The sequence below is a fragment of the Budorcas taxicolor genome, chromosome 9, assembly GCF_023091745.1.
Source record: "Budorcas taxicolor isolate Tak-1 chromosome 9, Takin1.1, whole genome shotgun sequence".
NCBI classification, from domain to species: domain Eukaryota; kingdom Metazoa; phylum Chordata; class Mammalia; order Artiodactyla; family Bovidae; genus Budorcas; species Budorcas taxicolor.
Window position 1 is genome coordinate 16,884,453 of NC_068918.1, and position 14,434 is coordinate 16,898,886.

The following is a 14,434-nucleotide window of genomic DNA, read 5'->3' on the forward strand; positions in this document are numbered from 1 at the left end:
CAAGTAAGTCAGGGAAGTAAACGCCACAGAAGTCTTCCTATTTGTGTCCTAGCCTGGATGAAATTTGCCCTTTGATAAAACATCTAAAGCTAAAAAAATAAATAAGTAAATAAAAACCTGCCTCCTTTTTTACTTCTAAAAAATCCCTTTGGTTATAAGGACTTGGAAATTTCCTGTTGTCAAAAAACTATTAAAAGAGAAGTCACTGAAGAAACATCCTAGACATTTTTTTTAAGATCTTCAGAAATAGTAAAATAGTTGAAAGTGCCTCCAATTTGACTTTTCATAACAACAACAAAAGAATTATAGAACATACTCATAACCACATTTAATTTCAATTAGAATTAAATAATAAACTACAAAATAGTAGAAAGTAAAAAAAAAAATGCCAGAAAATAAGAAACATGAAAACTAATGAGGATACTTCAAAAGGACAGAGCAGCTACCTCAAAGGGACTCTCCTATTTCAAATCTAGGACAATCTGAGTTACAAAATCATGACAGAATTAAATTATAACCCAATGAATAATATTGGAATCTCTGACTCCATACCAATATAAATCAACAAATTAATGGGAGGGAAGGGGAAACTAATCCTTACAGAAAGCCAGCTTACAAATGCAGAAGGAATGATGGAACAGCAAACTCATCATTATGGTGGTTGTCAACAATAAAACAAGACATTGGTGTATCCTGGGTTTCCGTCCCCTGGAACATACTAACTGAAAAGAAAATGATAAATCACTTTATCAGAGTTCTGATATTTCTTTATCAGAAATGATAGTTTCTCCACTTGACAGAACATGACCAGATGATTAAGTTTAAGATCTCCAGGAGGGGCTGCTCTGTGGGCCCCATAATGCAATGCACTAAGAACATAGTATCATTTTTGTGGTATTCCTACCAAGAGCATTACCAAAGCCTGGTGACGGAAGAAACAACAGATGGACCTGGTTAAGGGTCAACCTTCAGAATATAAGCCATGTACTGTACAACTCTTAAGGACACAAAAGATAAGGAAAAGACTGAGGAAGTATTCCAGACTGGCGGAGAATGACATGATGGATCAGGGCAGTACATTTTCCTGGAGAGACTACAATCAGTAAAATCTGAAGGGGTCCAGGATCAGGCAGAAGCACTATCAATGGTGTTTCCAGACTTTGGGGCTTGATGGTGATTTGACAAGAATGCTCTTACTGAGAAATGCAATGAAATATGTAGGGGTGATGGGACATCATATCTGCAACTTCTTAAATAGTTCCGAAAAAGATTAATGACAGTGGGCATAAATGTAATGTGTGAGAAAACAAGGGTGGAGGAGGTGTATCTCAACAGCTGGAAAATTTGGATGAGGGGAGAAATTAGAGCTTTTTGTACTGTATTTGAAACTTTTCTGTAAATTTTAGATTTATTTCAAAATAAGTTTTTAAAAAATTCAGTCCTGAAACTTGAATTAAAACAAAGACACAAGGAAGCTTACTGCTGGAATTTAGCTTGTCTAAGACAGAAACCACTTTTGCATAGAAATAAGCAAATACGCTACTTTCTGAAAATATTAATAAAGCCTCATCTATCACTTCATATACCAGGTAACTGAGATCTTGGCAGGATGCTGAATTAAGTAAACACAGCACAAGGAATAATGAAACCAATGAACTAGTCAGCTTTAAACTTTAGACAAGTCATTTTGTTCCTTAGAATTAACTCCTCACACTTCTAAAATTAAGAAACGATTAATTTAACAGAACATAAGCCCAGTGTTAAGGGGTTCAGATACAAATGTGCACAGTTTTATTAGCCAATAAACAAAATGCAAGACTAAAGTTAGCGCATGGTAGCTCCCAATGTGACATTTATTAAAAAAACAAAAAAGCATAGCTTCCAACTGCTGGAAGACCATCCACCATTACAAAAACAGAAACAAGATAAAACTGTTCTAAAATGCTCTTTGTTTAACTATATACAGTAAATATAGAAATTAAAATAATTTTTAAGAAAGATTTCTATAGCAGATTGAATAGCCAAATTTTGAGCTTGATACTGATTTTCAACTCTAAAGAGTCTTTTTCAACACATCATGTCTTTCATTGTTGATGTATATAGCTCTGTTTAAAATTAAATTACTGAATAATAAAACTCAAACCACTAATGTTGAACAGAATCAGGGCTTTAAATATATGCATAGCTCTTCTTTTGGTCTTAGTTTTTTAAGACAATCACAAGAGCAACATATATTAAAGCTAACAGTAAACAGATGAATCACTCTGCCAAGCTGTTAAAAATTACCTAGGTTTGTGGCCTGGCAAAAGAGCTGATGAACAGCTGACACATAGAACCTGAACTAACAGTGATAAACAACAGGGCAAACTTTTGCACTTACAGGTCAGACAGTAAATATTTTAGCCTTATGGACCACGTGTGCTTCTGACACATATTCTTTTTCGTTGCCTTTTTCCTTTCTAACAGCCCTTTCAAAAGATAAAAACCAGTCTTAACTGCTTTACCAAAGAAAAAAAAAGGCTAAAGACTGTATCAGGCTCACAGGTTGTAATTTGCCAACCCCTGATGTAAAATAAAAAGTTTAAAGCGATTCAATCAATAAGAGAAAGGGGCCTGTTTTATACAACGTGTTGGTAAATAAAGGCTATTGTACACATGTACACATTAAACACGAAGATACTCACTCTGAATATGATTAGAGACAGAAAAAAAGCATGTTGGATACACAAACACCATAATAAAAATGAAATTAAAAGTAAAATTATTATTATTACATACTCTGGTGTGTATACTGGTAACCAATAGACGAGTCTTCCACCTAATACGAGGGTCTCTGCTGAGAAGTTTAACAGGTCAAAAAACATATCACTCAGATGATAACTCAAGGAAACAGGAACGTGGCTTTCTGGACTAGACAAAACAAAATTTCAGAATCAGTGAAAAACTTAAAAACCAGTGAAAAACTAACACTATTAAACTCAGTTAATTAAAAAGAAGCAATATGCTTCTTCCCAAGGTAGTAATATATCATATTTAATATTCACTTACCATTTTTCTATTCCCTTTGGTATTTCCTTCTGTGAACCTGTTCTTCTTGTAGATTCTCTAATACCATATGGAGCTAGAGAGAAAGCAGACAGAACAAGGACAGTCAAAAGTCACCCCATCACCACTGCCAAGCAGATGGACACCACGTGCCTCCAGATGTGACATCCTGAGGACACAGCACCTGTGCAATACTCCAGCCGAGAACGCAAGCGAGAGGGACATTCTTGTTAACACTGGGAGGGCAGGCAGGCAGGTGACTGTGTTCTTCAAAATGTCAATGTCATGAAAGACAGAGGAACGTTGTGGAAATGCTACAAATTACAGGAGGCCCTAAAGATATGATTACTCAAAGCAATGCCTGACATTAGACTGGATACTGTACTTCAGGGAAAAACATGCTACAAAGGAGTACTACTGGGTCAACTGACAAAACTGGGTGAGAAACTACAGATTAAAAGTACTGCACTGACTCACTGAAACTGGTAACTGTACTCTGGCTATCTAGGGCTTCCCAGGCTCAGCGGTAAAGTCTGCCTGCCAATGCAGGAGCACAGGTTTGATCTGTGGGTTGAGAAGGTCCTCTAGAGGAGGAAATGGCAACCTGCGCCAGTTATTCTCGCTAGGGTAATCCCATGCCCAGAGAAGCATGGCGGGCTGCAGCCCATGGCATTGCAAAGGGTTGGACAGGACTGAGCATGCACGCTCTCTGGCTATCTGAGAGCCTATCCCTGTTCTTAGGAAATACACACTGGAGTGTAGGAAGGTAAAGGGCCAAGACGGACACAACTTACTCTCAACTGATCAGGAACAAAATTACGTATTTTTACAAATACATATAGAGTGAGAGCAAGTAGGTTATAAATAAAAAGCCACCCAATTTCCATGAGTATATTCATAGACATTGTAAAGTGAAACTTTACAACGTATCCAACTCTTTGAGTCCTCATAGACTGTAGTCCATGGAATTCTCCAGGCCAGAATACTGGAGGGGGTAGCCTTTCCCTTGTCCAGGGGATCTTCCCAACCCAGGGATCAAACCCAGGTCTCCTGCATTGTGGGTGGATTCTTCACCAGCTGAGCCATAAGGAAAGCCCAAGAATACTGGACTGAGTAGCCTGTCCCTTCTCCAGGGGATCTTCCCAACCCAGAAATCAAACCAGGGTCTCCTGCATTGCAGGCGATTCTTTACCACCTGAATTATCACTGTAAGGCCTTAATAATTTTCCTTTTGTTATATTTGAAACCACCTAAGTTACGAAATGGAGAAGGAAATGGCAACCCACTCCAGTGTTCTTGCCTGGAGAATCCCAGGGACCGCGGAGCCCTGATGGGCTGCTGTCTGTGGGGTCGCACAGAGTCGGATACGACTGAAGCGACTTAGCAGCAGCAGCAAGTTACCAAAGAACTGAAGAGGTCTGAGATGGAAGGGCTGAGATACAGCTTGCCACTATGTACAGATTTACAGTCAAAGACTACAGAAAAGGCAGATCTATTCTTAGACAGGATGCCTGAAAGCCCAAGAACTCAGGAGGCAAGAGAAAACAAGTTCCTATGCACATTCCTGAAGCTCAGTGGGTTCACAATCCCAGCGGTTCACAGAACTCCAAATTTCTTATAACTCTAGGAAGAAGATGCCAGTTATAATGGGCATAAAGACAACAACAACAAACACAAAAAGTTAGACACAGAAAATCTGAGATACCTAAAACTTTCTTCTTCAAAATCTGATCCCATAATTGCAAATGACATTTTGGCTCTAGTTGGTATGCTAATAACCAACTACAGGTAAACATAAAACAAATATAAAAACAAATTTATGTCTTGAAAATAAGCTGAAGAGAAAAAAGGGGTGACAAGTTAATATACATAGTTTAGAAAAACAAAACCATGTAGTGAAACTGGTGTCCTGCCCTACATGCATAATTTCTTCCTTCTCACAATGTGAAGAAGTCAGGAGTGGGGGTAATGCTAGTACAAGGTGGCTCTTTTTTGTTGTACTGATACATTTTGTACATTAAATGTAAATGACCTTAGGAACCCAATCCTACTCCTGCTGCTGCTGCTAAGTCGCTTCAGTCGCGACCATCTCTGTGTGACCCCATAGACGGCAGTCCACCAGGCTCCTCCATCCATGGGATTTTCCAGGCAAGGGTACTGGAGTGGGGTGCCATTGCCTTCTCCAATCCTACTCCTGCTTTTGTATAAAAACATACTTACGATCAGTGATGATTGCATCAAAATATGTGCCCTTCCTCCAGGAAGGTTTAGATGCATCTGAAACCAGGACATCAAGGTAATACTTCTCTAAACCATACTGACGAAGATTTGCCCTAATGTTTTCATCCGGTCCTCTCCATTTCTGGTTTTTCCTACTAGCCTTTCCTAAAGGGAAAGAAAAAGGAAGACAGAACTAACAAACAACATTCTTAACTCTTTGTCATTTAGCGAAAAGCAATGTTTAGCTCACCCAAACCTACATTAACTCAAATAGAACCTGCTTTTGTTTATAAAATTTTAACTGTATTTACACAAATGAACAATTATTTTTATTTTAACTTGCAATGAAGAAATACTGATGAATGAGATAAACGGAGCAGAAATGAAGAGAGCTAACCTTGGAAATGCAGAAGCAGTGACCATGAAGAGAGAAAGTAAAAGGGAGACACGAGATATGAAAAGTTAAAGTGGCGGCTCAAGGGAAGTTCAGAAGTTTCAGTTTAGGAGACATGAGTAGATGATGACATTGTCAGTTAAGATCTGAGAAACCAAGAAGAAAAACAAGCCTAGGAAAAAAGATGAAATTCATCTGCGATACATCAATCTCGATATACCTTGAGGTACCTATGGAAGATTCAGAAAGAGATATTCAGCAGGGAGTTAGAGGCCAGAATATATATACACACTGGGAGATATCAGTAAATAAACTTCAGCTAAATGTGTAAGAATGAATGACATTTTTTACTAATCTAAGTGGCAATTATTTGTTTGTTCTACAATCTCTCTATTTTCATAAACTCCTCTGTATTATGATCTACTTCACAATAAAAACGAAACCTAAAAATTAAAAGATGAATGACATGACTCTGCACAGTATGTAATGTGATAGTTGGGGCTAACAAAGATGCCTGGAAAAAAGCAACATGTAAACAGACACTGAAGATAACCACAGGGCCTTCAGGAAACTGAGAAAGAAACAGACAAAGAAATCAAAGTACCACCAGATGAAGTCACTGTCTAGGAAACCAAAGGAGGCATTATGAAGGTCTACACTGCCAAATACTGTAGACCTGTGGCCTGAGTATTCAGTAAGCATGGAAGCTGGAAAAGAACAGGCAGAAGACAGTTAAGAGATGAAAAAGAGGAAATAGCAAGTAAATACTAGTCTTTTTAAGAAGCACTTTGGCAAACAGAAGAGGAAAATAAAGTAGTAGCTAGGAGGAGGGCGTCTACAGGGTTGACAGGAAAAGTTATGCATTTTTAAAATAGAGGAAATTTGGAAGTATTTGAGAGTATAGTAAGAGATGAGAAGCACAGGAAACAGAGGGCAAATCTAACAGCACCTTGGATAAGCTCTGAGGAAATTCTACCTCAATCAGAATTCTACCCAAGCAGACTGAGAGGTTAGCACGTAACTTTTACACGTAACTCTAATAAATAAAAATTAAAATGAAGCACATAGGACAATATCCTTAAAGCAAACAGACTGTTTCTACTAAAACCAAACAGGAATAATTCTTCTTAGCACTCTGTCTATGCTAAAATACTGCAAACAAAGACTATCTTTTTCTAGTTAGCCCATTTAGGTGAACTTTATAAAATGTTATTCATTCTCCTTATAGTACTAAAGTACTGAAGTACTATTCCTTACAGTCAAAGTAGAAAAAAAGGCAGTTCATCAAATATAATATATCAAATTACTTCAAGAAAAGAAAGCCTAATAAATTCTCACCTATATAGTAACTTACACTGGGTGAGAAAAATAAAAAGCATGTTTTACAGGCTGATTCTAGCTACAATGATAAAACAATACCATAAATACAATTTCAAAATCAAAGAAATTTTACATTTTTAACACTATTCAGCTATTAAAAAATACTTTTAGATTGATTCAATTTCATGCAATCACACTTCATTAGCGTAGCTTCTGGATTTTAAAAGTGTTTTCCAAAACTGCCTCAAAAGTAACCCGATGCTTATTTCAAGTTACTCTCAGTCTAATGCAGAATCTTTAAAGTTACTGTCACCGTAACTGCTTTGAAGATGTTTTGGTTAATTATGAAATCAAAAACATATATGGTACTCAAGGACTACAGTAATTAATCAAGTATACACATAACAAATGACTGCTAAACAAAAGAACGGTGATAATTTTTAAGCAGAAACTATGTTTTACTAAGGTGAATACACTAATTACAAAAGGCTTAGTTAGTCCCTCTCCTACTTCTTTCCCAGCCATAAAGTTTTACAACTTTACTGATTGCCTACTTTTTAAAAATCTAAGACCAAAAATAGCTCTGAGAGAAGGGCTTTTGGTTATTCATCTTTGGTTCCCCTGGGAGGTCATTTTGCTCACTGGATAACTTCATGAAAAGCAGATACCCAATGAAAACTCTTATTGTTGTAAAAATAACTAAAACTGTACTATATCACAACTCTATATTTTAACATTAAAAACAGATGTATAACGCCATACATAACTATTTAAGTATTTTAAAGGCACATTTGGTACAAGAGCAAAGACTCATTTGCTCATTTGTTATAGAGGAAAGACTATAACACTGTCTAGAACCACTACTCACCCAAGCCATGAACAGTATTGTAGTCTATATCTGTCCCATATACGTATGCACCAAAATGAGCAGAAGCTATCAGAAGGCCACCTGAAAAAAATCACACAATTGTGATTTGTTAACCAGAAAGTCCCAGACTCTTATTTCTTCCTCTATTTAATCTGATCCAGATTCTTACAGACTACCTGTAGGCAGAGTACCCTGGAATGACCTTGGTTCTGGCCATACTTAACAGGCTTCAGGATGAAAAAGCAAACTCCTAACCTGTGCTCATCAACCTGGTTAGAAAGCAAGGAATTAATATATGTCCTGGCATTACTACTTAAAAATTCCCAGCACTATTTTGGGAAAATTATCCATTTTTTTGGTGAAAATAAGATGTTTAGACATTTTCCTTTTATTTTTGAGAAGTCTGTATAAAAGCATCTTGTTCCCTTCTTACAAATAAACATATAAGGCTGCTACACAAAGAGCTGGCAATAAGTTCTGACAATTGAACTTAATTCTCACTGAAGTCAGAGTTTCAGATAACTTAAAGAGAACATAATTAATATATAAGAGATTAATTCTTACAAAAATTAAAATATGAAGACAAGTAACAGTTACTCCTATAATCAGTGAGGTAATTATTTCATTTTCAACTGTAAATTTCTATGGTAGGACAATTATGTCTGAATAAAACTGTTATTGAAAATCAAAAAAAAAAAAAACTGTAAATACAAATTCCTGAATAACTATTATCAGACATAAACAAAAATAGTTAATACAACAAATCTTTTTACCTAGTGTTATAAACAAAGAAAACACAAATGTCCTAATACAATCTGAGGGGACTAAGTAACTTGGTAGGTATGACCAGTTTAATATGGAAAAGAATCCTAATAGAAATCAAAAATTAATGAAAACCTTAATGAAAAATGAAATATTTTAAAATTGTTTAAGAACAAAAATTCACAAAGTTAATAGCTGTTCTTTTCAGGGAACTTCACTTTTTAAATTACCCGAACTAAAAATGTTCTTAATGATTGGGTAAATCCTCATAGCTTTACTGCAGAAAGATCTGCCAGTCAGTATGAAATCAGAAATATACAGAAACATACACTTAGACAACGCACAAACTTGGATACGGGGATATAACTAGGGCTCTTTCCATTCTATCCTTTTGAAATGTAATCTCTAAAATCAAGATGGGTAGTGCCTCCAGAGGGCCAAAAATCTATAAATCTTGTTTTGAGATTTATAGATAGATATAGGTCTATAGGTCTATACAGATATAGATCTATAAATCTACAAATCATGTTCCTTCCATAGTCATTTAAAACATAGTTTGGTAACATGTACTTAAAAATACTTTGCTCAATGAAAAATAACTGACTAGTTCCTAGCGGAGCCATGAGTCAGAGAGATGGAAGACTAACAGCACAGCAGAAATCAAAACCTAGGTTCCCCATGCGAACTACAGAAAGCATTTGTTTGAGGAGGTAAAGACAGACCTCCTAGTTCTTAGCCTATAAATGGAACAGTCAAAATTTAGGAAAGATACTGTATGTAATGACTTGATATACTCATTAAAAAAAAAATCACTTCATCCAAATTATGAGGCATTACTACAATTCTGCCAATTAAGGCAGATACTCACCTAGAAGAACTAGTTGTCAAGGGGAACAGAAAAGCTTTCCTGTGCTTCCTTAAACAGAACCTTATCCATTTGGTTAGAATGAGCTTTGAGAAGACCCAATTTAGAGTACACTGCTGAAAGGAGATGAATAATCTGTTAGACTACATCTGTTAGTGAACTCTGTACTCTTTCAAGGTTTTCAAGTTTTAAATAAAATCACTATAAATTAGCTTCTCTGGTCACTGGGTAATCATTGTTAATTACCTCATTTTATTTCAATTAAATTGAAGCATTTTTGCATTTAGTTATGTATCTCAGGTGGAGTTTTCTTGGAAGCTTTTTGGTGGAACAAGGGGTAATAAAAAAGAAGGGGTGAAGAGTTGAGGGGGCAAATAATGCAATTCACCCAATTTCTCATTATGCTATCAAGTGTAAAAATACCACAGTGTGATCTACACTAGTAAACCAGTGTTTTGATTTCTTATTACCTAAACAGTAACCAGTTTAAGGTTCGGGCAATATCTTTGCAGGCAAACGGACACAACAACTGAACTTTATAATGGAGAAACTAATTTATGATTTCCATCTGTACAGATTTAAGCAGAAAGCTATACAAAATGTGAAAATCAGAACTGGGCTTTAGTTTTGCTGAAAGAAAAGGAGGAAAAATTGTGATACTACTTTACCTATGTTACCCTAAAAGAAGAAAACAAAATACATAGAACTCTAATAAACCGGCAGCTTATGCAAAAGGATACTGCCAGAAAACAGAAATTCTACCAAACTATGGGACTCGGGAAAATGGGACTACAGAGTGGTGAATAAAATGGGAAGCAGAAAATTATTAGAAAGACCTACAGAGATCCATTATCTCTCTCCTAACTTCCTCTCCTCCTCTTCATAGTCTCTTTTCAGAGCTAGGACAATGGGTATCTCAACACCTTGCTCTCACATCTATCATTCTGCAAAGATAAAATTTAAAAGTTTTACTCTTTTCCTTACACCTATGGGCCATCTGAAGGTAGAAGAAGCCAAGGAATACACAACCAGTCTCCTGGGTATATTCTCCACTAAAGGAGAAAGAAGAAAGGGAAAAGGAATCTGAGCTATGGCTGCAGAGCTACATCACTGCATCTGCACACACTGGCAGACACTTATGCCAATTATTTTCACTGTAAACAAAGAAACAGAAGTTTACAATTTTAACCCTCAATTACATTTCTTGCTGCCATAATTTGCAAATAGTTGCAAATTATGAATATCTTGGAAATCAGCCAAAGGAGGAACTAGAAAATGAATTCATGGTCAAATTGTTCATTGCAACAATTCAGTATTGGCTATATATAACATCTTTCACCAAAAAGGATCTCAGTGCTTAACAAAATAATTAAAAAATGATAAACAGTACAGTTCACTGTCTACCATGCATAACACAACTTCCTAATAAGTTCATATACATATATTACCTCATTTACCCTCACAATATATTACGTATTACAATCGTACAAATGATGAAATTGAGGCCCAAACAAGTTAAGAATTTTGCTCAAAGTCACATAGTAACTGGTAAGAGTAAGGATGTAAAACTCACTCTCTTTGCTGTTACAGTGGTCTATAATCAGACAACCTCCTCTAGGATCAGCAGCAACTGAAGTAAATATTTATTAGGCTACTACATAGATACACAAAAGTAAAAGTTTGTTATTAAACAAATTAGATTAAGTAAGACTACACACTCAGTTAAGAGTTGTGTACCATTCACAAGTCTTATATCACATCACAGGTCTGCCTGTGACATTATAGGTATTCAACTGATGCATCCTCATCACTCCTTTAGTGATGTTCATATTAGAATAGCAGTACTTTCTAATTACTGAGAGCTGATCCAGGATACATATCTTCTCCCTTGGAAAAATGGAGATGCAAAAACTTAAAAAAAAAAACCCTTACTACAATGAGAATCAATGTATTTGCTAAAACAGAAATGAAAAGTGTGCTTCTGCAGCTTATAATGTCATTCTAGACAAGACAGTAGACTGTCTAAAAGAAAACGGTATTTAGGTAGGAAAAGATTACATCTCTCCTTTCAACTTCCCGGAAGTTCTCTAACCTACTCCATAACCTTGAGACTATCACAAGTCATAAGTAGTCTGTGGGTAAAGCATTTAGGAAACTAATAAATATCAATTTTATACCTTTAAAACAGAAAAGGAATTGCAGACACTTAAATTTATAAACAAACAAAAACTAAACAGAAAAAAAGACAAAAATAACCAACAGTGTGTGAAAAACTATGACCATGGAGGAAAGCACAGGGCTGCTTATTTCTCCAATCCTTCAGAAGGTACTACCCATCAAAGAGAGAAAAGGCCCAGGAAAGAGGACAAACTGCTTAAAAACTGTTGCCTGTTCACAATTACTGGCCATTATCAATTTTAAAGATGGAGCCAGTGGTGAAAAATCCACCTGCCAATGCAGGAGACGTGAGTTTGACCCCTGGGTGGGGAAGATTCCGTGGAGAAGGAAATCGCAACCCACTCCAGTATTCTTGCCTGGAAAATTCCATGGACAGAGGAGCCTGGTGGGCTACAGTCCATGGGGTTGCAAAGAGGAGGACCAACTGAGCACCAGTTTTAAAACAAAAGCACTAAAAGCCGAAGTCTTAAAGCTATGCTTAAACAACAAGCACAAATTATGAAATGTATTTTAGCAACGTCTTTGCAAAGATCTTTGTCCTGCAATTTTTCATTAACCGTCCTGCAATTTTTCATTAACTGTCCTGCAGAGTGCAATTAATTCTCCATTAATTGTCCTTATGTTGTTATCGTTCCGTCACCAAATCGTATCTGACTCCTCGAGACCCCACAGACTGCAGCACACCAGGCTTCCCTGTTCCCTGTCCCTCACCATTTCCCAGAGTTTGCCCAAGTTCATGTCCATTGAATCGGTGATGTCATCCAACCATCTTATCCTCTGTAACTGTCCTATACAAACACTCAAATGACCAAGATATGCCCCTCACTCTAAAGAGCTGCCCTAAAGCACATTAGGGGCAGATCTCTCGCCCCTTACCACACTAAAGGTAGTCAACATCTTGACTGCTATGGAAGTTAGCGTTTCATAACATGCCCAGCCTCATCCATGTCAAAGGAAGAAAATTTTACCCATACTAGTAACTATTTTTAAACTTTATGATCTTGCCTATGTGTATATGTGCGTGCATATCAAACACATACATGTATGTATCTCAAAAAAAAAATCACTTCCCAGAAAAAGGTTTTAGAAATCCAAGAACAAGATAATTAATAGAGGGTTAGCATTTGGAAAAAGACAAATTAGATTTATTCCTCACAGCAAACAAGAAAATAAACTCCAAATGCACCGGAGATCTAAAGGGAAAAAAAATCCAAACTACTGAAGAAACCATAGCTGAATTCCTCTATAACTTGGATGTAGGGAAAGCTATCGCCTGGTTGGAAAAAAAAAAAAGTTACACACAAAATCAGAAGAAAAATGGCAAGCTGAGAAAAAATATTTTATATATTTATCTACATTAAAACAGGAAAAAAAAACAGGGGGACTAAAATACAAAGTATTTTTAAAAATAAGGGGGGAAACCAAAATATCTACAGAAAAATGAGAAATGACTTTAAGAAAATTCCAAAAAAGTTACACTGCTAGTCCTTAAAATAGAAAGTTATTAGAGGTCACTCTTAATAAGAAAAATACAAATTAAGATTACACTGAGATAACATTTTCACCCAATGGACTGGCAAATTTCAAAAGCCTGGTAATACACTCTGCTGGTGAGGCTGTGGGGGAACAGGGACTCCTATATATTGCTGGCAAGAAAGCAAAATGGCATAACGCAGAGTAACTTCGCCACATACAACAAAATTACATACACATAAACTCTTCAACCTAATTTCCTAGTTTTAGGAATTTACCCTAGAGCTGTATTTCCAACACTATAAAAGTATATATATAAAGATTATTCATTGCAAGCACTATTTATAACTGTGAATATGGGAAACTACCTATATCCAGGCTTAGGAGACTGTCTGAATAAATTACAGTACCTAAGAATCTGCCTGCAACGCAGGAGACTGGGTTCGATCCCTAGGCTGGGAAGATCCCCTGGAGAAGTGAATGGCTACCCAGTATTCTGGCCTGGAGAATTCCATGGACTGTATAGTCCATGGGGTCACAAAGAGTCAGGCACAACTGAGAGACTTTCATTTCATTTCAAACCCATGGAGTATGCTGTAAAATAGATGAAAACAATCTCTATGAACTAAAGGAAGTGATTTCTAGGAAATATTGTTAAGTGAAAAAAGGTTAAAGTGGAATTTGTAGTATATGTGAGAACTCACAAGTTCTAAACTATGCATATATGTTTAGTTATGTATACATACAGTATGTATGCATGAATGCGTATTTGCATATGCATTTATATACAGATTTTATATTTATATATATATATATATATATATACACACACATGCATTTCCAAGTTGTCTGCTGAAAGGGTGTAGAAGCATAAATACCTGGCACCTAGATCTTGGTTTCTAATATTAATACCATTCCCCACTAAAAGAAATAAGAATTTCTAAGAGACATGACTGATTCCAGGGTCTGGGGAGGTAGGAAATGAGCCAGAAAAAAGAGGGAGGTGTTAAAATAAAAACAAACAAAAAAAGGACTACAGGAACATATCACAAAGACAGATCCAATATGAAAGGGCTTGCACAAGGCAAATCTGGGACAATTTGAGCAATAAAATAACTAAGAAAAAAGTGAATTAAGACCACTTGGGAAAAGGAGGGGAAATCCACTAATTCTTATTAACAATAGATAAATGAATACAAAGGAAAAGAAAGAGTTTTTGCTTATAATAAGAAAGGTGTCCACTGGAGGGAGTGCTGAAGACAGAAAATCATCCCTTTGTAGCCAAAGTTAAGACGGGTGTACGCAAGAA

The 14,434-nt window shown here is 36.2% G+C and overlaps 1 protein-coding gene across 3 annotated transcripts in view; it reads right to left on the minus strand.

Annotated features, from left to right (window-relative positions):
* TRMT11 (tRNA methyltransferase 11 homolog) overlaps positions 1-14,434 on the minus strand; it is a 281,391-nt gene that overhangs the window by 246,717 nt on the left and 20,240 nt on the right. For all 3 annotated transcript variants that reach the window (XM_052645825.1, XM_052645824.1, XM_052645826.1), the window contains 4 exons: positions 7,848-7,928; positions 5,266-5,430; positions 3,049-3,121; positions 2,779-2,910 (listed from right to left, as the gene is read on the minus strand). In XM_052645825.1, the coding sequence (XP_052501785.1) occupies positions 2,779-2,910; positions 3,049-3,121; positions 5,266-5,430; positions 7,848-7,928 (451 nt within the window). The remainder of the gene's footprint in view (positions 1-2,778; positions 2,911-3,048; positions 3,122-5,265; positions 5,431-7,847; positions 7,929-14,434) is intronic.